Below are 22,915 nucleotides of genomic sequence, written 5' to 3' on the forward strand. Positions count from 1 at the left end.
TGTAAACTCCAGTTCTGTTTGTGATATTAAGATTCTAACGACGATACGGTGTTATATAGACTTATTTAGGAAGGTTCAAGGACGGGGGAGCAAGACTTAACAAAATGGCAGAGTAATAAAACAATTAAACTCATGCAGTCAAAATTGATTAAGCGGTTCTAGTGTTAAGCTGAAGAGTCGTAAAGCAGTGCCCACATGGCCACCATGCCAGCCCAGAGGCGCCAGAAATAGCTTGTCCTCTCCTTCTGTGCCCCCACTACCAACCGCCAGGCTGGTGGCTCAGAGAGGCTCGCCATGTTTGGCTGGGTCCGCCACAGTAAACAACAAGCCAGACGCAAGCACAACAAACCACAGACCCGGCTGTATTCAACTCTGGCTGTTGTCGCCGACCCACAGCACCAAAACCACGCTTCCTCTGTGATTGACAGCGTAAGAAAAACACTCAGGGATGTGGAGAAAAACCAAAACCCCGCCCACTCTGTTGTGATTGACGAGTGAGAGAAACCACTTGGGTTGATTGACAGCTCAGCAAACGTTTTTTTTGTGGCGTTAGAGTGGCTCTCAAACTACTGCCTCAGATCACGCTTCCTGTGTCAACTTTGACCTCTCACGATGTGAGACACTTTAGTCGAACCCCCTACGGAATACTGACTGACTACAAAGCGTTGCAAAGATGAGGTTATTTCCTTGACAACTTACTTTACCTAAACAGTGGTCTTGTGGCATGGAATTGCAACGTAAGCTGTCAGCTTATGACATCTGCTATGTCATGCATATGACAGCGTTATGCAGCTCCAAAGTCAGAAGGTTAAGTCAAAGAAAGTACAGTATGTCGATACCTGGAAACTGCTTCTCCAATAGAAATCCCTGATCACACCTGAAGGCGATGCCATGGCGACGTTAGCCAGCTAAGCTCATGCCTAGGAACATGTCATTGGGTCTAAGGGTCGTGTCGCGCCGAACTGAACATGTGCAGGCCGTCAAATCAAAAGGCACTCCTTCAGTATAAGGTGGGAGCAAACAACATGCTCAGCTACTTAAGACATTAACCCCAAACCTCGTTCTGGTTTGTCGAGTCTGCTTCGCGAAGCGTTCCCGGAAGTATCGCAATGTTGGGCTTCTGGGTTCAGAAATTCTGTAGTCAAGTTGTCAAATGATCAAAGCATAGATATACGTCAAAATGATGGCAGTGAACAAGGATTAGGGGCACAGTAAAGCCAAAATGAAGACATTCTATTTGAGGGTGTGTAGAGAAACCAAAATGGCAGCCCAGCTCTTGAAAGGACATGCGTGTGAGGCAGGCTCACCTTGTTTTCTCCCTCGATGACAATGACGGGCACGGAGGTTGCAGGCCAGCGGTGCTTAGCAGGGAGAGGCTTGTCACAGTTCCACAGCACAATGATCTGAGACAGGAGAGAGACAGAGGGAGTTGGGGAGAAAGGAAGAGACATGGAGACAGAAACAAGCAATTGAGATTATAGAAGGGGTGGGGGAGTTAAAGGTGTGAGAGAGCAGGAGAAAGAAATCTCATGAGAATCACAGATATGACATTCTAAAATTACACTTCATTTTAATTTACTAACCACATAACATCACATTCCCCCATCGTAGGTCTTCAACATTTCATTATCCAATTCAAAACATCTGACATTTAACTCCATCCAACCACCCCACAATTGAGAGCTTAAATGGGATTCCTATTATTAGTATTTGGTAGCATTGCCTTTAAATTGTTTCATTTGGGTCAAATGTTTCGGGAAGCCTTCCACTAGCTTCCTACAATAAGTTGGGTGAATTTTGGGCCATTCCTCCTGACAGAGCTGGTGTAAATGAGTCAGGTTGTAGGCCTCCTTGCTCGCACACGGTTTCTCAGTTCTGCCTACAATCTATAGGATTGAGGTCGGGGCTTTGTGATGGCCACTCCAATACCTTGACTTTGTTGTCCTTAAGCCATTTTGCCACAACTTTGGAAGTATGCTTGGGGTCATTGTCCATTTGAAAGACCCATTTGCGACCAAGCTTCAACTTCATGACAGATGTCTTGAGATGTTGCTTCAATATATCCACATCATTTTCCTACCTCATGATGCCATCTATTTTGTGAAGTGCACCTGTCCCTCCTGTAGCAAAGCACCCCCACAACGTGATGTTGCCACCACCGTGCAAGACTCCCCATTTTTCCTCCAAACATAACGATGGTCATTATGGCAAAACAGTTCTATTTTTGTTTCAACAGACCAGAGGACATTTCCCCAAAAAGGCAAATCTTTGTTCCCATGTGCAGTTGCAAACCGTAGTCTGGCTTTTTTAAGGCGGTTTTGGAGCAGTGGCTTCTTCCATGTTGAGCGACCTTCCAGCTTATGTCGATATAGGACTCGTTTTACTATGAAAATAGATACTTTTGTACCCGTTTCCTCCAGCATCTTCACAAGGTCCTTTGCTGTTGTTCTGGGATTGATTTGCACATTTCACACCAAAGTAAGTTCATCTCTAAGAGACAGAAAGCGCCTCCTTCCTCAGCGGTATGATGGCTGCATGGTCCCATGGTGTACATACTTGCGTACTATTGTATGTACAGATGAACGTGGTACCTTCAGGCGTTTGGAAATTGCTCCCAAGGATGAACCAGACTTGTGGAGGTCCACCATTTTTTTTCTGTAGTCTTGGCTGATTTCTTTAGATTTTCCCATGATGTCAAGCAAAGAGGCACTGAGTTTCAAGGTAGGCATCCACAGGTACACCTCCAATTGACTCAAATGATGTCAATTAGCCTATCAGAAGCTTCTAAAGCCATAACATAATTTTCTGGAATTTTCCAAGCTGTTTAAATGCACAGTCAACTAAGTGTATGTATGTAAAAGTGTATGTATGTAAATGTCTGACCCACTGCAATTGTGATCCAGTGAATTATAAGTGAAATAATTTGTCTGTAAACAATTGTTGGAAAAATTACTTGTGTCATGCTCAAAGTAGATGTCCTAACCGACTTGACAAAACTATAGTTTGTTCACGAGAAATTTGTAGAGTGGTTGAAAAACAAGTTTTAAAGGCTCCAACCTAAGTGCATGTAAACTTCCGACTTCAACTGTACATGCATAAAGATCTGCATGTCATTGTGGCAGATAACTGAAGTGTATAGGGTTTCATGCAGTGTTAACACAGACACACACTCCCTCACACACACAAAACACACACGCCTCTCTCCCAAACGTACACCCTGCTCCCGACTTTAAAGTTAGGCACCAAACAGAATGTAAGGGGCACCAGAAAGAGACCAATTGTTTTATTTTTATATATATAGTTAGGTCTCTATGAATACTTTTACGCATCTCATGAGTAGCAGACCTTTTTCCTTTCTTCCAGTACCAATCAAATGTGCATAGACCTACTGTCACGTTACCAGGGCGATAATTAGCTAGGCAAAATGACTAAACAACACTGTTTGTTAACAAACCAATCATTTGTGGGCCGGGATTAGGTTAAATGGTTTGCGAAGTGATATAAAATGCGTGCGGAAAAAAACAAAAACACATCTGAGCTAGAGACCAGCCGTTTCCTTTGCTCTAAAGTTGCAAGCATGCCTGTTGCAAAGCTGTTTTTAAACCCTCTGGCACTGCTGCGTGACAGCGGACTTGCAAAGCCTGTACTCAGCTGGCCTGTGCTCTTGGTTATATCAAGGATGAAATGATATACAATGTATTAATGTAGCTCACTCTGCACACTGCTCCAATGTATCAAATGTACAAACGTAACAGAAGACTGATCAAGGCTCCATCCCCGCTCGCCACCAAGGCTAAATTCTATTTTAATAGATGTGCAGGAAGAGCGGATGGAGAGAAGCAGGTGAATGAGGACTGGTGGGGGATAGTGCCGTGGGAGTCATTCAATCTTGTCAAACCATTGATTGTCAAAGCAAATAACTGCCGGCCTCACGGTAATTGACCGTTAATTGACATAAACACATTTAGCATCTCCTGTAGTCCATTTCAGAAGAACAGAATAGCATACTCTGATTTGTCCTCATGTTAGGCCCTGATATGGCTGTGCCATTTGGACGTGGGCTACACTAGTTCATTTAGCAGAATTTTGTGTAATTATTTCATATTATTTTATCGTATGAAGAATCAAATTGAACATAGCTGAAGGGAAAGGATATCGTCTCCAAACAATTTGAGGAAGTGCGCACATGCGTTTTATCTGTGTTGAACGGTAAGAGAAACAGGTCCTCCCTATATGCTTCATTTAGAGTTACTTATGCAACTTTAGTTGTGATTCAAACGTTGTGCCATATGTGTTTTAATACGTTCTAAGGCTCCAATGATGATTTGAAAAAAGTCGCATGAAAGGCATGAGCTCTGCTTTGTTTTTGTTATTGTGTGCAGGCTACACACACTTCATCAGTCTCTCATTCACAATTTGACAAGCACTTGAAAATGACTCAAATTTCCCAGCGGCATCCCCTCCGTGGCTGTAAAGCTCTTAAAATAAATCCATGCCTTTTGTGGCCAGTGGCCGTTGTGCTCTTGGGCTGAATATAATCATTACAATTCCCTTCTCCTCCAATTCATCCCAAAGGTGTTCGATAGGGTTGAGGAGGTCAGGGCTCTTTGCAGGCCAGTCAAGTTCTTCCACATCGCCGGTGTGGTGGTAATACGGTCACCTTAACAGTACGGAATGCAGCTGAAATGCACATGAAAGCGAAGTGGACATTATTGGATCGGTGAATATAAGAGACTAGTAGTTGCTGTTGCTTAAAACATTTACTGAATTTATAAACAACTGACTTAATAACCATTTTTTAAACAGGCGCCAGCGGGTTATTTAGCTCGGTAGGGGCGAAAATGTTGGTAGTATCAAATCCAATTTGATTTGTCACATACACAAGCAGATGTTAATGTGAGTGTAGCGAAAGGCTTGTGCTTCTAGATCCGACACATGAAATGAAAAAAATCGAACATGTTGGTATCATAAATTCAGTGTATCGTGTATGTGTGTTTCAGTATGAGTGTGCCAGTGAGGTGTGTACCAGTGAGGTGAGCGACAGACACAGTTCCTCTGTAAAACTGTGGAAGACGCGCACTCACAGCAGGAAGTCCACAATCTCTGCATGCATGTCTCTGCCAGCGCCGTCTCAAAAGCTTTTTTGCTCCCAATTCTCTCCCCACCCTCTCCCTCTCTCTCTCTACCCCTTTTCTCCCTCCCATTCATTCATTTATTTATATCCCTCTTCTCTACTTCCCGTCCCCCTCAACATGGAAGTCTTTGTGGGCTGAGAGTGAGATGATGTAAATGTTGATACTTTTCTTATGTACCTGGCTCTCCGCTTTGCATAGGGAGCCTGCAATCTAGAATACAAAGCATTTCTATATAGAAAGGAGGGTTGCACACCTCCCTACACAATTAAGATGCATTAGGGGGTGTGTAACACACTATAGTAGACACAGCTATCGGACTTTGGTTTAATTTCCCCAGCCCTGGTTAAAACCAATACCTCTTGTATCCAGCTGGCCCACGGCGCTTTCAGATACGCACACAGACAGAGAGAGAGAGAGAGATGACCAATCGGTACAGATTGTAATTCAATCCACATGAGTTAACTCTGAGGTGGTAGAGAGAGTGGTTGGTTATTTTTATTAATTTTTATTTTACCTTTATTTAACTAGGCAAGTCAGTTAATAAGAACAAATTCTTATTTTCAATGACAGCCTAGGAACAGTGGGTTAACTGCCTGTTCAGGGGCAGAACGACAGATTTGTACCTTGTCAGCTCGGGGGTTTGAACTTGCAACCTTCCGGTATCCTAGTGGTCTCTGTCTGTTTTCACATTGTAGGTATTGGTGACGAGGCTTTAGTATTTACTTGTAGGCCATGCTTACACAAACAGCTGATTTATGACGTTATTATTTACGAGATGAAAGGGGACTCCTTATTAAATGATTGATCTCACTAGGTGTCCAATTCATATCCAGAACTCCAAATCATTTTTAAGGGGTAGAGCCACTGGTGCTTGAGAAGATGTCCTTTTGTCTCGGCAATGATGCTACGAAATCCCTCACAGTTGGGAGTAATATTGGGTTTCGGGAGAGTTCCGACAATTGGAGGACATGAGCAGGAATGTGCACACACACAAACACGTTTGTGGCTTCTTACCTGTGCACAATACGGTGATTTGGCAACAGCCACCAACAGCTTGAGGATGGGCTGGGATTGGGAGACCAGGGGGGTGACTGCATGGATGACAGCCGTGAACTTGGGGTACGGTTTTATACCTGGAACATAAAACAGGTCAAAACGTACAGTATTACTGGTAAGGTTTGATACCTACAATACAGACAAACATGATATTTGTTAAAGTCGGATGTCTGGAACACAGACAAACATAAAGTAGGATATTGACATCACTCGGTCTATAGCTGAACAAAGGAACAAAACTCTTGGTGATTCTCAGACGTTTCGCCTCTAGATACATTTCTTTTGGCATCGCCAAATTATCAGTTTGTTCAAAGTCATTATCCTCAATTACAGCAGGCATAAAATAAAATACACATTTCTATGAGAAATCATTCGAAACTAGACCTAAAAATGGTTCATTCTCCGTATGTTTTCACATTGTAGTTATTGGTGACGAGGCTTTAGTATTTACTTGTAGGCCATGCTTACACAAACAGCCGATTTATGACGTTATTATTTACGAGATGAAAGGGGACTCCTTATTAAATGATTGATCTCACTAGGTGTCCAATTCATATCCAGAACACCAAATCATTTTTAAGGGGTCGAGGCATTGGCTCCTCATAATAACAGATTGGATTCGGAGTGTCATTACGAGATCGATTCTCCTGTTTTATCGGTCTCATTTAGTCCTCCAACACTCCACCTCGTCTCTTTAAAAACTCCACATGCTTAATTGGTTGACTCCGTGAAAAACGACTAAAAACAACTCACCGCAGGGTAATCAATGCTCGTCACCCCGCGATAATTGTAATATTTGCGCCTCGCCCCGAGGTGCTCGATCAAAAGGGTTGTGTATTGAGGGAGCTGACTACCTGACTTCATCGACGAGATGACAATAGAGTTACAGAGGAGAAGAATCCCAAATAGCACCCTATCCCATTTATAGTGCACTAGTTTTGAGCTGGGCCTATAGGGCTCTGGGTCAGAAGTAGTGCACTACATAGGGAATAGGCAGCCATTTGGGACGCACTAAAAAAAAGGCCTTTGAGGTCACAGATTGTTACAGAGGCGCAGTTTGTGTTGGTGAACCGGCGCAGCGGTATATGCCGTGCTCACTGAGTGAAACGAACGACTGACCATTAGGCGTGTCAGCGCGCCTAATGCGAGCATCAATCAAGGGTCAATCAGGGTAACACGTTGTTATAGCCACTGTAACAAGTCAATTGATCTAGTGGGACAGCGTCTCGGCTACGTAGTCATTTAAGACTCTGTCACAGCTGGAATCCAAGGTTCTAGAAACAGACGCTTCTCATTTAAAAAACAACAGCATTTGGACGGGGGTTAGCAGTATATCATAGGCTAAGGGAAATGTTTAAGAAGACACAAGGACTCTACCCATAACATAGATAGCATGTACCTACTACTTGACCAAACACACAACAAAATGAGATATTCTGGTGTGGTGGCAAGGTGACTTCCCTTGTGTAGCCCTAGTAGATCTATAGCTCAAGACAATCGGTAAAGGACTGCTGTTACACAGATACGGAACGACTGGTGCTACCATGCAATAAATGCGATGGAGTGGAGTTTTTCCCGAGCCAAATGTGTTCCCGCTTGGGCTTGCTCTATGGGATCTAGAACGGGTAACTGTAAAATGCACTTTGTGACAACAGCTGGTGTGAAAAGGCCATACAAATTGAGTGGTCGATTGAGAGGGGGGGGGGGGGGGGGGGGGGGGGGCTCACCTAGGGTGGCGTAGTAGAAGGGGAAGTCTCCCAAGTGGGCAGAGTACTGTGGCAGGGCGAAGAGCCCCCCCAGGGTGGCTGTTCCACATCAAGGTGCTCCTGGACTCCTGCTGCAGCACCCGGTCCTGGATAATCTGGAGGGCAAGAGGAGATGGGCAGAGGTCAAAACCAGTTCCTCCAACAGAACATTCATAGACCCTAAAAACACCAGTCACTCAAAAACAGATACACTGAGGTTCTGTTATTCACTCATATACCACTATATTACTAGCATTAGGTGTGTGTCCAGTAGAGAGAAACATTCCGAACGTCGCAGACAGCTGTATAATGTGATAATAATATAATAATAATAATATATGCCATTTAGCAGACGCTTTTATCCAAAGCGACTTACAGTCATGTGTGCATACATTCTACGTATGGGTGGTCCCGGGGATCGAACCCACTACCCTGGCGTTACAAGCGCCATGCTCTACCAACTGAGCTACAGAAGGACCACAATAAACCAGAGCTCCCCAGCCCTCTTCCCGGAGAGCTCACCGTCCTGTAGGTGTTGACGCCGACGCTAATCTCGCGCACCTCATTCTAATAATTGGCTGGTTGAGAAGCTGAATCAGGTTCGTTTACAACTGGGGTTGGAGTGAAAACCTACAGGAGGGCAGCTCTCCAGGAACAGGGATGGAGAGCCCTATAGTAGACTGACCCTGTTTAGTACTCTTTACATTAGGGTTTCCCAAACGTGCTTTTCTATGCTTTATTTCTTGACATTATTTCTTGCCTTCATTTATATCCGCAACGCTCAAACGTTTCAGCCACACGACGAAGCCCCGCTAATACAGCGAGACCTCTAACAGGAGCCGCTTACATTTTTATTTTTTTATTTTTACCTTTATTTAACTAGGCAAGTCAGTTAAAGAACAAATTCTTATTTTCAATGACGGCCTAGGAACAGTGCCTGTTCAGGGGCAGAACGACAGATTTGTACCTTGTCAGCTCGGGGGTTTGAACTTGCAACCTTCCGGTTACTAGTCCAACGCTCTAACCACTAGGCCACCCTGCCGCCCCATACATACGAGACATCCAGATAAACCTGTAACTCAGCAGTCAGTCATACAAATAGAAGCTGTGCCCAAAACATACTTCACGCACGAAAGAACAAACCAGCTCAGTGGTACATACAGTCAAACACCAGCCACTCCAATGAAGAGTCCACTCATTCATTCCCCTTACAAATAGTCCCTCACACATCCAAACGCCAATACCAGACTGTCCATTTTCCCCTGTTGCTTTCTGAGGTGGGGGATGCAATTCTGCTGCTGCTGTGGTATCGAGGCACGACAGAAAGCGAAAATTACCGCTGTGCCCCTGAGCAAGGGCTAAATTGCGTCCGTAAAACATGCGCAGGTTTGCAGTCGTGTTTTTAGGCTCTCTATCGAATCCTGCGGTGGCGGAATAGGTGGCGGGTGACTTGGCCGTTGGCTTGGTAACAACGCGTAACATCTCGGGTGGTTGTGGATGGAAAGCGACGGTGGGCGGCTGGAGAAGGGAGCTAATAACACCGCTGGAGGGGTCTGGCTTTGTTTTGTTTAGCTCCCCGTTGGCTTTCGCAGAAGCAACTCGCCCCTGGGGTCCACAAAAAAAACTAAACATGACAAGTAACAAAACACTTACCCACCGACAGACGAGGACAGTCACAAGTTTGAAATAAAACTACATGCAAACAATACAAAAAAACCGATACAAACAATACAAAAAAACGATACAAACAATACAAAAAACCGATACAAACAATACAAAAAAACCGATACAAACAATACCAAAAAAACCATACAAACAATACAAAAAAAACGATACAAACAATACAAAAAAAAACGATACAAACAATACAAAAAAACCGATACAAACAATACAAAAAAACCGATACAAACAATACAAAAAAACCGATACAAACAATACAAAAAAACCGATACAAACAATACAAAAAAACCGATACAAACAATACAAAAAAAAACGATACAAACAATACAAAAAAAAACGATACAAACAATACAAAAAAACCGATACAAACAATACAAAAAAACCGATACAAACAATACAAAAAAAACGATACAAACAATACAAAAAAACCGATACAAACAATACAAAAAAACCGATACAAACAATACAAAAAAAAACGATACAAACAATACAAAAAAAACGATACAAACAATACAAAAAAACCGATACAAACAATACAAAAAAACCGATACAAACAATACAAAAAAAAACGATACAAACAATACAAAAAAACCGATACAAACAATACAAAAAAAACGATACAAAGAATACAAAAAAAACGATACAAACAATACAAAAAAAACGATACAAACAATACAAAAAAACCGATACAAACAATACAAAAAAAACGATACAAACAATACAAAAAAAACGATACAAACAATACAAAAAAAACGATACAAACAATACAAAAAAAAGGTGTGTTAAGAGTGTGTGTGTGTGTGTGTGTGTGTGTGTGTGTGTGTGTGTGTGTGTGTGTGTGTGTGTGTGTGTGTGTGTCCCCTCACAGTCCCCACTGTTACATGAGATGTTGCTTAATCTGTTTTTCAAAAGGTATTTTGCTGTTTGCTTGAGTAATAGGAGATGGAAGGGAGTTCCATGTGATCGTGGCACTGTAGAATACTTTAATAATATTGACAAAGCAATATAAAAATTAATCTGCAGAGGTGGGGATAAGAAACGAGAGGCAGTTTTCCACTGCTTACGGCCCCTCAGGCCAGTCAATAACCATTTGCCTCAGCCCAACAGATTAACTTGGAATCCTTTAGCCTCTCAATAAAAAAAGCACTCACCACCTTCAAAACGAGGGTCTTAAGACCATATGAAGGGCTATTTCTCTTGCATGGCTGAACTCCTTCCTCTTGAGCGTCCTAGCTGAGCATGATGGACGACTCAATCCAGCCTCCCAACAGCTAAAATCAGCCAATTAGGAGAATAATAGATAAATCCGCTCTCTTTTGGAAACACACTGTAATTCCGTTTCATAGGTGTGCCGGGAATCGACAGGAACAGAGAAGAGGCTCCATTGGCTTTGCGATTGGTCAAATCTTCTCAACCCTCCCTGAAACGCAACGTGATTGGTTGGCTTGTTTACTCGCTCGCCAACTCAGCCGCAACGGCATTAACATACACTAACACGAAGAAAAGTATGTGGACACCTGCTCGTCGGAACATCTCATTCCAAAATCATGGGCAATAATATGGAGTTGGTCTCCCCTTTGCTGATATAACAGCTTCCCCTCTTCTGGGAAGGCTTTCTACTGGATGTTGGAACATTGCTGCGGGGACTTGCTTCCATTCAGCCACAAGAGCATTAGTGAGGTCAGGCACTGATGTTGGGCAATTAGACCTGGCTCGCAGTCTGTGTTCCAATTCATCCCAAAGGTGTTCGATGGGGTTGAGGTCAGGGCTCTGTGCTGGAGCATTAAGATTTCCCTTTACTGGAACTAAGGGGCCTAGCCCGAACTATGAAAAAAACAGTTCCAGACCATTTTCCCCTCCTCCACCAAACCTTATAGTTGGCGCTATGCATTAGGGCAGGTAGTGTTCCCTTGGCATCCGACCACACCCAGACTCGTCCATGGTGAAGTGTGATTCATCACTCCAGAGAACATGTTTCCACTGCTCCATTCCAATTGCGGTGAGCTTTACACCACTCCGGCCGACGCTTGGCATTGCGCATGGTGATCTTGGGCTTTGGTGCGCGTGTTACAATGTCCCCCGCCCTCCTCCACACCTTAGCACAGAGTGACAGCACGTCAGTGGGGTTAAGCCTGGGTGCCACCGCCGAGCTGGTGCCCAAACACTGAGACGTTTTTTTCGCTGAATTCCTGGTGATTCTAGTCTTTTTTTACCCTCGGAAAAAATCACTTGCCGGATGGTTTTGGCATGCAGGCCGCCTGTTGCCGACCCCTGGTGTAGACTGTGCAAGACGTTGAAAAGATGTTGAAGATGTAAATTAGGTTGAAAAGACATAAAAAAATATTTCAACGTCTTGTGCTCATAGGATGATGCATTTGCAATCGTAGTGTGAGGTGTGCGGATGGCTGGTGGTGTGAGGATGGCTGGTGGTGTGCGGATGGCTGGTGGTGTGAGGATGGCTGGTGGTGTGAGGATGGCTGGTGGTGTGAGGATGGCTGGTGGTGTGTGGATGGCTGGTGGTGTGAGGATGGCTGGTGTTGTGCGGATGGCTGGTGTTGTGCGGATGGCTGGTGGTGTGAGGATGGCTGGTGGTGTGTGGATGGCTGGTGGTGTGTGGATGGCTGGTGGTGTAAGGTCAGTCTAGCATGAAATAGACACTTGGGAATAAACAGAGAGATTGCGGTGAGGCTAGCGTGACATTGGAACTCTGGAAGACAGGGGGAGATTGATAGCCGAGGAGACGGAGAGAGAAAATGAGAAAGAAAGTGTGTGTGTGTTGTGTGAGTGTGAGTTTTCTGTGTATCTGTGTGTGCATGTGTCTGTGTCTGTGTGTGTGTGTGTGTGTGTGTCTCACCTCCAGAGTAGTCAGCACAATCTTCTCCATGGAGGAGAAGTAGGCCTCCCACAGGAACTGAGTCTGCTGCCTCAGAGCTAGGATCTTATCCTGATGGATGGAGCGCACCGTGGACGGGATCTGGAGGAGGACAGGAGGGGGACATTGTTAGATAGAGGGGCTGGAGAGAAGAGTGGGGGGGGGGGCAACGTGCCATGGTTGGGTCAGAGAGAGGGGGATGGAGGAGGACAGCAGGTTCAGTCAGAGAGAGGGGAGGGATAGAGGGAGGGAGGAGGACAGCAGGGTCAGTCAGAGAGGGGGGAGGGATAGAGGAGGGAAACGGAGCGAGAAACGACTGTTTGAATTTTCTGTTGCAAAATGTTTTGCTAAGGTGTGTCTAGCCTCTAATGAATACGATCCCGGGCTGAGACACAGTCAGTGAGTGGACTCTCCGATTCATTGCGTTAACGCTAGTTATCATTGGCTTGCGAAACTAACTCCAAACTGCACGTAGAGACATAAATGCTATCCACGAGTTCATCTGACTCTTGGTAAGTAGAATCTTTCAGTGTCCCTTTTAGGGACGGTTAAGGGACGGGGGTGGTGGTTGCGGGGATGGTGAGGGGTGTGCATCGTACCTGCAGCAGGAGCCTCTCGTCCCCGATGACGGCCGCCGTGTTCCAGTTGATGATCTCAGAGAAGGGCAGCTCCCAACCGTTACTCAGCATCACAGGCACACAGGCTGCCTAAAGACAGAGATACACAACCCAGGGAGAGAGAGAAGAATAGATTAGGGACACAGAGAGAAGCATGGAACAAGAGATATAATTTTTGTTTTAAACAGACTTGGAAATCGATACAATAAAACAGCACAGAGACAGAGAGAGAGAGAACGAGAGAGAGAGAACAAGAGAGACAGAACGAGAGAGAGAGAACGAGAGAGAGAGAACGAGAGAGAGAGAACGAGAGAGACAGAACGAGAGAGACAGAACGAGAGAGACAGAAAACGAGAGAGACAGAAAACGAGAGAGACAGAAGATGAGAGAGACAGAAGACGAGAGAGACAGAAAACGAGAGAGACAGAAAACGAGAGACAGAAAACGAGAGAGAACGAGAGACAGAACGAGAGAGAGAACGAGAGAGACAGAATGAGAGAGACAGAACAAGAGAGAGAGAACGAGAGAGAGAGAACGAGAGAGACAGAACGAGAGAGACAGAACGAGAGAGACAGAACGAGAGAGACAGAACGAGAGAGACAGAACGAGAGAGACAGAACGAGAGAGACAGAACGAGACAGCAAAAGCGGGAGAGAGAAGAAAAAGAGCAAGAGAGGGAGAGGTAACCAAGCGGAGGCTGGCCTTCGGCAGTGGCGAAGTAGAGGAGACTTAATGGCGAGGTAGAGGAATGGCGAGAAGAGGAGAACAGCTGGTGCAGTGTGATGAGAGGTTGACGTAATGACAGCCCTGTCAATCAGGGGTCATAAAGGTGTCAGCTAAAACAGCATTGGCCCCCGGGCCCTGCTTTCGCTCTCACACTCTCCTACAAACACACACACTAATACAAGTGGAGGCTCTTGCATTCACACTCACCAAGGTAGTCAGACTCTCTCTCTCTTGAGTGGTGTGAGTCAGAGTGAAAGCGTAGGAGAGAGATACAAGTGTATACTTTCTGTGGAGAAGTGTGCACTAACATTAGAGCCGATGAGTGTGGAAGTAGACAGAGTGGGAGGTGCACAGGTGTGCGACAGGTGTGAGAGGTATAGGTTATGAAGTGTGCACCGGTTGGCTCGACTCTGACAAGTGGATACGCTGTAGGTTGGGATTGAAGGGCACAGGTATGCAGCTGTTGAGTGGTCCCTGGAAAGTGCATATGGAGCGGTGCTTGGCAAGCGTGTGGTACAGGAGAGGTTATGAGCGTTCTGTGGTTGGGCAATACATTGAGGAGACGTATGGAGTGGGAGTACGCAACGAAGTATATATATATAAATATATATATAAGAGAGTGTAAGGGTTCTGTGATACTTGGAGGAGATTAAATGGAGTGGGTAGGACAGAGGGAGTAGAAATGCATTTGCTGTGTAAAGAGTGAAGTGGCAGTGTATGGGGTGTCACTGTGTGAGAAAGACGCCGTGGGAACAAAACTCATGCACAGCACAGGGACGGGTGACGGCGTGGGAACAAAACCCATGTACAGCACAGGGACGGGTGACGGCGTGGGAACAAAACTCATGCACAGCACAGGGACGGGTGAAGGAAAACAATGTGATAGTTACATACCACAATATCATATCATATCTATATATATAAATATATAGAGAACGAACGAGAGATATATATATACATATATAAATAAAATATAAAATATATATAAATATATAAAATATATATAAATATATAAAATATATATATATATATATAATATATATATATAAAATATATATATATAAAATATATATATATAATATATATATATAATATATATATATAAAATATATATATATAAAATATATATATATATATCGATACTTTGACTCCACCTATCGATTTGTAAGGTGGCATTAGCTTGAGCTAGTCTGCTGTACACGCGTCACAAATTCCAGTATTTTTCATCATATAGCTCGTTCTCCATCTTTTTAAATAGCGAGCCAACATGTTTTCAGCACTTTCATTTCCATGACTGATCACAACAACATTTTTTTTTTTTTACGCTTTGCTCGGTACCTTGTTGAAGCACCTTTTGGCAGCGATTACAGCCTCAAGTCTTCTTGGGTATGATGCTACAAGCTTGGCACACCTGTATTTGGGGGAATTTCTCTCATTCTTCTCTGCAGATCATCTCAAGCTCTGTCAGGTTGGATGGGGAGTCTGGACTCTGGTCGGGCCACTCAAGGACAGTAAGAGACTTAACTCGAAGCCACTCCTGTGTTGTCTTGGCTGTGTGCTTAGGGTTGTTGTCCTGTTGGAAGGTGAACTTTTACCCCCAGTCTGAGGTCTTGAGTGCAACTGGAGCAGGTTTTCATCAAGGAGCTCTACTTTGCTCTGTTCATCTTTGCCTCGATCCTGACTAGTCTCCCAGTCCCTGCCACTGAAAAACATCCCCACAGCATGATTCTGCCAACACCATGCTTCACCGTAGGGATAGTTCCAGGTTTCTCCAATTGGGACGTTTGGCATTCAGGCCAAAGAGTTCAATTTTGGTTTCATCAGACCAGAGAATCTTGTTTCTCATGGTCTGAGAGTCTTTAGGTGCCTTTTGGCAAACTCAAAGCGGGCTGTCATGTACCTTTCACAGAGAAAAGTCCCTCTACCATAGAGGCCTAATTGACGGAGTGCTCAGGGCTTGGTTTTTGCTCTGACATGCACTGTCAACTGTGGGACCTTATATGGACAGCTGCCTTTCCAAATCATGTCCAATCAATTGAATTTACCACCAGTGGCCTCCAATCAAGTTATAGAAACATATCAAGGATGAATAATGGAAACAGGATGCACCTGAACTACATTTTTAGTCTCATAGCAAAGGGTCTGAACACTTATGTAAATATGATATGTTTTTAGTTTTTAATACATTTGCAAACATAAAAAAAAAGATCTGTTTTCGCTTCGTCATTATGGGGTATTGCGTGTAGATTCATGAGGAGATTGTTTAATTTAATCAATTTTTGAATGTAACAAAATGTGGGAAAAGTCAAGGGGTCTGAATACTTTCCGACGGGCACTGTCGGCGTGTGTCGAAGCCCACTCAACTGCAGTGCCTCCGGGAATCTTAAGGAGTCAATCTCTGTGCCTGTGTGTATGGGCCCACTCACTTGCAGTGCCTCCAGGAAGCGAAAGGATCCCAGGCGTCTGCCCCGAGGCACCAGGCAGAAAGTGGAGTTGTGCAGCATCTCTCTGTAGTCATATCTGTGGAGAAACACACATCAGTACATGTCTCACACACACACACACACACACACACACACACACACACACACACACACACACACACACACACACACACACACACACACACACACACACACACACACACACACACACAATACAAAGTAGAGGCTGTCAGGTTTCACTCCTATAATCATACACCCTCAGGACCACATGTATACACAGTGCTAGCTATGCTCACCTTCCGGAACACACTCACATAACAGATCGCAGCCCAGTATTCAGTAAGTCCCTCAGCTGCATCATGTAACATCATTCATAGACAGGTACGGACAGAAGACAAATCTATTTCTCCATCACAAGCACACAATTTTCTAGGGTTTCTCACTGCAGTGCAATTCCTCATCTCCCTCTCCCGCTTGCTTGCTCCCTCCCTCCCTCCATGCCACTCCACCCCCCTCCCAGTGAGGTGTGCCTTATTGCCATCCAAACGGAATGATCAACCCTGTCAGGGGTAACGAGCTGTGAGTGACACCTGCTACCAAGAGGCAAGCTCCTGCTGTGGTGGGTGTGTGTGGTTAAATCAGCCACAGAAGGGGGGGGGGTTGTGTACACACTACAGGACTGTCTGTGTCTGTCCGCACGCTCTTAATCATGCCCAGACAGAGGGAGTAGTGTACACACTACAGGTGAAGTCACACAGGGCAGCAGAGAGTAGGTACACAGATGGGATGAGAATATGAAGATGTTTTCCCATTTCACACAGACAGCCGTTTACTGGGGGCTTTAACCTCTACTAGGCCCAGGAGAAAGACTTTCTGCCCATCTCGCTCTCGCTCTCCTCTCCTGTCATTGGGAGAATCTCAATTGCATTTCCTTGACTCCACTTCTCTCCACTCTGACCTTCTCATCCAATTGGTTTTGAGGAGGCGTGAGAGAGCTCGCGTGGGATCAAGGGAATGCAATCGAGTTTCTTCCATTGCCTTTCAGTCCAATTCGCTCTTAATCACATTCATAAAGCCCGTTTTACGTCTTCAGTTGTCACAGAGTGCTTTTCAACTCTCCCCTCTATTCACTTTGTCTTTCTCCCCCTTCTCTCCCACTGACCCCCCCTAACTCACTCCGCCCTCCCCTCTCCCTTCCATTCTAGCCACTACTGCAGAACTTGCAAGGGAGAGCCAGCTAAAGACAGGTCCTTTAGGTTAGGAGGTTAGGAGGTTAAAAGAGTGGAGGCGGTACATCATCTCATTTAGGTCTATATGGGGTGAAGATGAAAGAGCAGTCATTCTCTATCCCGGTCTCTCTCTCCCTCTCCCTCTCTCCATGGTCTATGCAGAGGGCTGCTGCTGTTTACCGGACACCAACGGAAGGGCGTGTGTGTTTTTGCGTACTCAATCCGCACATAGGCTCACGTAACATTGGCGGGCAATAGCCGGGACACGTCTACCGCTAGGATTCAAAGCACAAACGGGTACACACACACAGTCACTCTCGCACACAACTAATAAAATGGCCTGCGCGCCGCACTAGTCGGTGCTGAAAGTCACATATGTAATATATAGTTAGAACACAACATGCATCACACACACACACACACCTCGGTGGCCACGTTTGCAGGGGACATACATATTTCTGCACCAGCTGCCTCCCTGTGCAGCGCGGCCACCCTCGTGTCCCTCCTTGCCTTAATGCCGCAGAATATCAAAAGAGACAGACTGTCCTAAGTGGCTGTAGCATCTCCCTCCCGAGCACATCTGGTGTTTGGGTTAATGCTCAAGACAAGATGTGCCCTTGGCATCAGGGCGTGCTCAGAGAAAGCGATGCCTCAGTAGAGCAAGGACGTGCTGCTCCATATGTCAGACAGGCCTGGTCAGTTTCCCGATGTTAGTCAGCAGAGCAACGTTTTATTGAAGTGTATGAAAGTGTATTCTTATTTTGTGCGTGACGGGCGGGTGCTGCTGGGAGTGAGTGGGGCGCGGGGAACGGAAATGCAAAACAAGTGCATGAGAACCGGAGGAAACTCCGTAGAGGGGACTTGATTCATTTTATGGATACGTCCAAAGTCCATGCACACTATACCTTAGCTAACCCTTTCCGGGCGGTAGACTGCAAACTGTTGCAATATACTCCATTTAACCCATTAACAAGGCTTAGTTCGTTGGTTTAGCTCATTTCTGTGCCCTATACAGGGCGAAGGACGTAAGTGAAGCTCGTCCGATGGACCTCTAAAAAGTCCACATGACAACTGTGGTTGGCGCCTTAGCTGGAGGAATTGTTGCATTTCCATTGCGTTCAGTAACATTTATGAATAACATTGTTAGGAATAGTATTGACGTCAAAACGGGAGAACCAAGGACACGGGCGGTTCCTAATGTTGTGGGATTCTCACTAGTGTTTACAGAACACGATTAGGATAAGGACCTGCGATTGTAACAGCAAGCAAATAACAAAAATAGATGACCACAGTGTAGCCGTAATTATGAGTACATGTTGCATGGATGGATAAGGCATAAGAATATAAAAACATGTGTTTGTTCTTAGAGATGTATGTAGATCTGTACCTGTCTATTCTTGCTATGCATTGTCTTGTCTTTATGTTTATTTAGTAAATGTAGTTCTGTTCCTGTCCATTAAATGTTATGCATGCCGTTTTACATAATTATGTCCTTCAGCTGTAATTGTCTAAGAGTGGCTACGGATACAGGCTACGGATACCCCCCCCCCCCCCCCATCCTCATTGCAAACGTTGGCTAAACTGCGCAGGAGGCAGACAGGCAGTCGAATAATGTTATTTCCCCCCCAGGAACTATGATATGGCAGCAACTGTAAAGATGAGCCTCCACCATCAGACAAAATGTGTCCAAAGTGTAGGGACAGCGTCCTGCTTGTGCAACATCCCGTTAAAACAGACAGAAGACTGTGGTCTTCATAATGTGTGTTCTGGGAATGTTCTCTCAAATCGCCGCAGGCTTTTCGTTTCAGCTGTTCAGAAATATGAGGCAGCTATACAGCATCATGGTTCAGAAGAGGGTCAGTAAAGCGCGAAACGTGAAGGGAGTGGGAGTTTGAGCAGCGGCTTCGTTAGAAAAACAAATGTGTGCGAAAAAAATAACACGTGCAGTACGTGATCCAGACCCTTCGCTTCAAGAAAGAGGTTACCGGAGGGTCGGGCAAGGTGTGGGCGGAAACCGCTGTATCCGTAACCACGGCCTTAATGTTATGTATTATGTCATGTTTTAGGGTTTGTGTGGACGCTAGGATGAATAGCTGCAGCTCTGACAGTAGCTAAATGGGGATCCTAATAAAATACTAATTCTAGACACAGCTAGATAGACATACCTACAGCAGACAGCCGATTAGTGAAAAATCTCGCGATGTTCCCTAGAGCAAGGCACTTAACCATAATTGCTCCTGTAAATCGCTCTGGATAAGAGCGTCTCCTAAATGACTCAAATGTAAAACGTTTCAATTTAAAAAACAGTCATGACAGCTAGTGTCAGCTTATGACAACTGATTTATGGATCTATGTATGGTGAGAATGGTGTAGATTACACAACATGATTACAGGCCTGTGCAAACAGTAGGTGCATGTCTATTTCCATCTAAATCAATACATTACCACCCTTGTACCATCTTGATATATACGGTACCAGTCAAGTTTGGACACACCGACTCATTCAAGAGTTTTCCTTTATTTTGACTATTTTCTACATTGTATATTAATAGTGAAGACATCAATACTATGAAATAACACATATGGAATCATGTAGTAACCAATAAAGTGTTAAATAAAAACATTTTATATTTGAGATTCTTCAAAGTAGCCACCCTTTGCCTTGATGACAGCTTTGCACACTCTTGGCATTCTCTCAACCAGCTTCATGAGGTAGTTACCTGGAATGCCTTTCCATTAACATATGTGCCGTGTTAAATGTCCATGAGTACTTTAAGAAGCGACGGTCAGTCAATATGGACCATTTCAAGAACTTTGAAAGTTTCTTCAAGTGCAGTCGCAAAACGATCAAGCGCTATGATGAAACTGGCTCTCACGAGGACCGCCACAGGAAAGGAAGACCCAGAGTTACTTCTGCTGCAGAGGATAAGTTCATTAGAGTTACCAGCCTCAGATTGCAGCCCAAATAAATTCACAGACACATCTCAACATCAACTGTTCAGAGGACACCGTGTGAATCAGGCTTTCATGGTCGAATTGCTGCGAAGAAAACACTACTAAAGGACACCAATAATAAGAAGAGACTTGCTTGGGCAAAGAAACACAAGCAATGGACATTAGACTGGTGGAAATCTGTCCTTTGGTCTGATGAGTCCAAATTTGAAATTATTTTTTTTTGCCAAGTGTGCAAAGCTGTCATCAAGGCAAAGGGTGGCTACTTTGAAGAATCTCAAATAGTTTGATTTGTTTAACCCTTTTTTGGTTACTACATGATTCCATGTGTTATTTAATGGTTTTGATGTCTTCACTATATTGTTCTACAATGTAGAAAATAGTAAAAAATGAAGAAAGCCCCTGAATGAGTAGGTGTCCAAACTTTTGACTGGTACTGTACGTGTCATCTGTATGCATGGACCCCCTCTGACTTTAATACAAGAACAGGGTCAAATACTAAGTTCTAGGATATAAAGGGTTCTGCCCTCAGTCTCTTCTAGGGTCTCATTGAGAGCCAGAGAGGATGGGCCTCTGACCCCTGACTTGTCCACTTCTTGCCCCTTCAGTCGGCTAGCTGGGGCACTTAGAAGGGTCACTGGTCCCCGGCTGAGGGATACAGTAGAGATCACTCTCCTTTCCTCCATCCCTCATTCTTTCCCTCTCCTCTCCATTTTCATTTCTCTCAAACAGCAGAGCTCTGCCTTCCTGCTGACCTTGAGCTGCCGAGGAGGAAACCAACTGCTGAGCGAACAGAGGAGCCCACAGGCGGTGTGTGAGTGTGTGTTGTTTTGTTGTGTGTGTGTGTGTGTGAAAGTGTTTGTGTGTGAGGGATATATAAATAAAGAGAAAGACCGTGAGAGAGGGAGAAAAAGAGAAAGGGGCAGCATATGAGTAGGCTATTGTAAAGAATGTTGTGCTTTGAGTGAAAACATTGGAAAATTAAGTCAACATAGCATAATGCAGAGGAAATAGAATTCAGATGAGATGGGACTGAGAATTAGCCCTAATGAAACAAATTGTGTCTTTTACAGGTCTGATGCAATTAGGTGACCCTCTCAACCAGACCCACCGGCAACAACTTTCAGTTACCATTGCAACACCCGTTTAGTGCCACCGCTAAGAAGAGTGACTTAATTACATCCAGATGGATTTTTTTTTTTATCTACTTTCTTTTCAATCTTTATTTTTTAGTTTTAATAAACTCATTCAGAATCAAAGCTCTTTCCTTAGTCCCCCTTTAGCCAGGTTTCTCAGAGGGAGGAGGTGGGGCTTTCCTGGGCAAGGCGCCAGCAGTGCACTGCCGTCAGGCTTGATGCAGTATGGGTATCTGACAGACGCTAGCGAGAGCAAACCCTCCCTCCGGGCCCGCTCGTTCTAAAGTGATGAAAACACAAAACCGCAAACAACCTCGATGTTCTCCAAAAACACAGAACGTGATCAAAGTTAGGACTTTGATGAGGTTGTCACATTAGCCCAAGAGATCTCTTGTCTCTCTCCTCAGTGTGTGTGTGTGTGTGTGTTATTACCGTGTATGTATTGCCTGAAGAGGGCCAAGATGTGCTTTCGTCTGTCTGAAAACGGCGAGGACCGGAGCTGTGTGGATTACCCGTAACAAATTAGACGGGATGGAAGGAACACCGTACCACGGAGGATTAGGGCCACTGTGATACTGTCATGCCTGGGAGCTAGCCGTATGCTACGGTCAGAACTGCATGACTCCAGGCCATGGGAGGTGTGCGCGCGCCTGCATGCATGCGAGAAAGAGAGCGCGCGCGCACGAGAGAGTGTGATAGTGAATTAATAAAGAGCGATTAAGACTGAGCATATGGTGAGAGTAGGGCTGTTGCGGTGACCGTATTACTGCCACACCTGCAGTCAAGACGACAGTAAAATGCCATGTGACCTTTGAGTCATGGTAATCTCCTTTTATGCACTCTGGACGTGTGTTGTTGGTAGTACCCAATGGCCTGGTACTCGGGGCTCTATTGTCCCTCTAACCACTCTGACATCAATGCAAATGCTATCGAAAATCACATCAAAACATATCAAAACTGTAGTGCGCTTTTAAAAGAATGAAGTTCAACAACAGGTTGAAACTGAGTGGAAAAGCTGGTTGTTGTGCATGTTGTTTCAAAGCCTAACACAACGACTGGTTACCTCATGCTACGCTCCAAATGTTCTATCCATGAGTCTGGGAGAGAACATATAGGCCTAGGTGATGCTGTTGATTCAGTGCAGGGCGGCTTACAGAGTTAGCTTACAATTATAGCGAATCTTTGTATTTGAATAGCCTTGTAATAGGGCATTTTTTATATTTTCATACGTAAATTAGGCTGACATTCCTTTCAGCTACATCTCTCCACCATGTTTCCATGTCCTCCTCTTTCTCCCTCATTCCTTTCTCGAGCGCACAGAGA

General features: G+C 44.7%; 1 protein-coding gene across 1 annotated transcript in view; it reads right to left on the bottom strand.

Moving 5' to 3' along the window:
- ext1b (exostosin glycosyltransferase 1b) overlaps positions 1-22,915 on the bottom strand; it is a 131,382-nt gene that overhangs the window by 32,323 nt on the left and 76,144 nt on the right. The window contains 7 exon segments of the mRNA XM_046326862.1: positions 1,308-1,403; positions 6,150-6,268; positions 7,919-7,988; positions 7,990-8,052; positions 12,471-12,590; positions 13,088-13,195; positions 16,258-16,351. Of these exon segments, the coding sequence (XP_046182818.1) occupies positions 1,308-1,403; positions 6,150-6,268; positions 7,919-7,988; positions 7,990-8,052; positions 12,471-12,590; positions 13,088-13,195; positions 16,258-16,351 (670 nt within the window).

The sequence above is a fragment of the Oncorhynchus gorbuscha genome, linkage group LG24 (assembly GCF_021184085.1).
Source record: "Oncorhynchus gorbuscha isolate QuinsamMale2020 ecotype Even-year linkage group LG24, OgorEven_v1.0, whole genome shotgun sequence".
Lineage (NCBI taxonomy): Eukaryota > Metazoa > Chordata > Actinopteri > Salmoniformes > Salmonidae > Oncorhynchus > Oncorhynchus gorbuscha.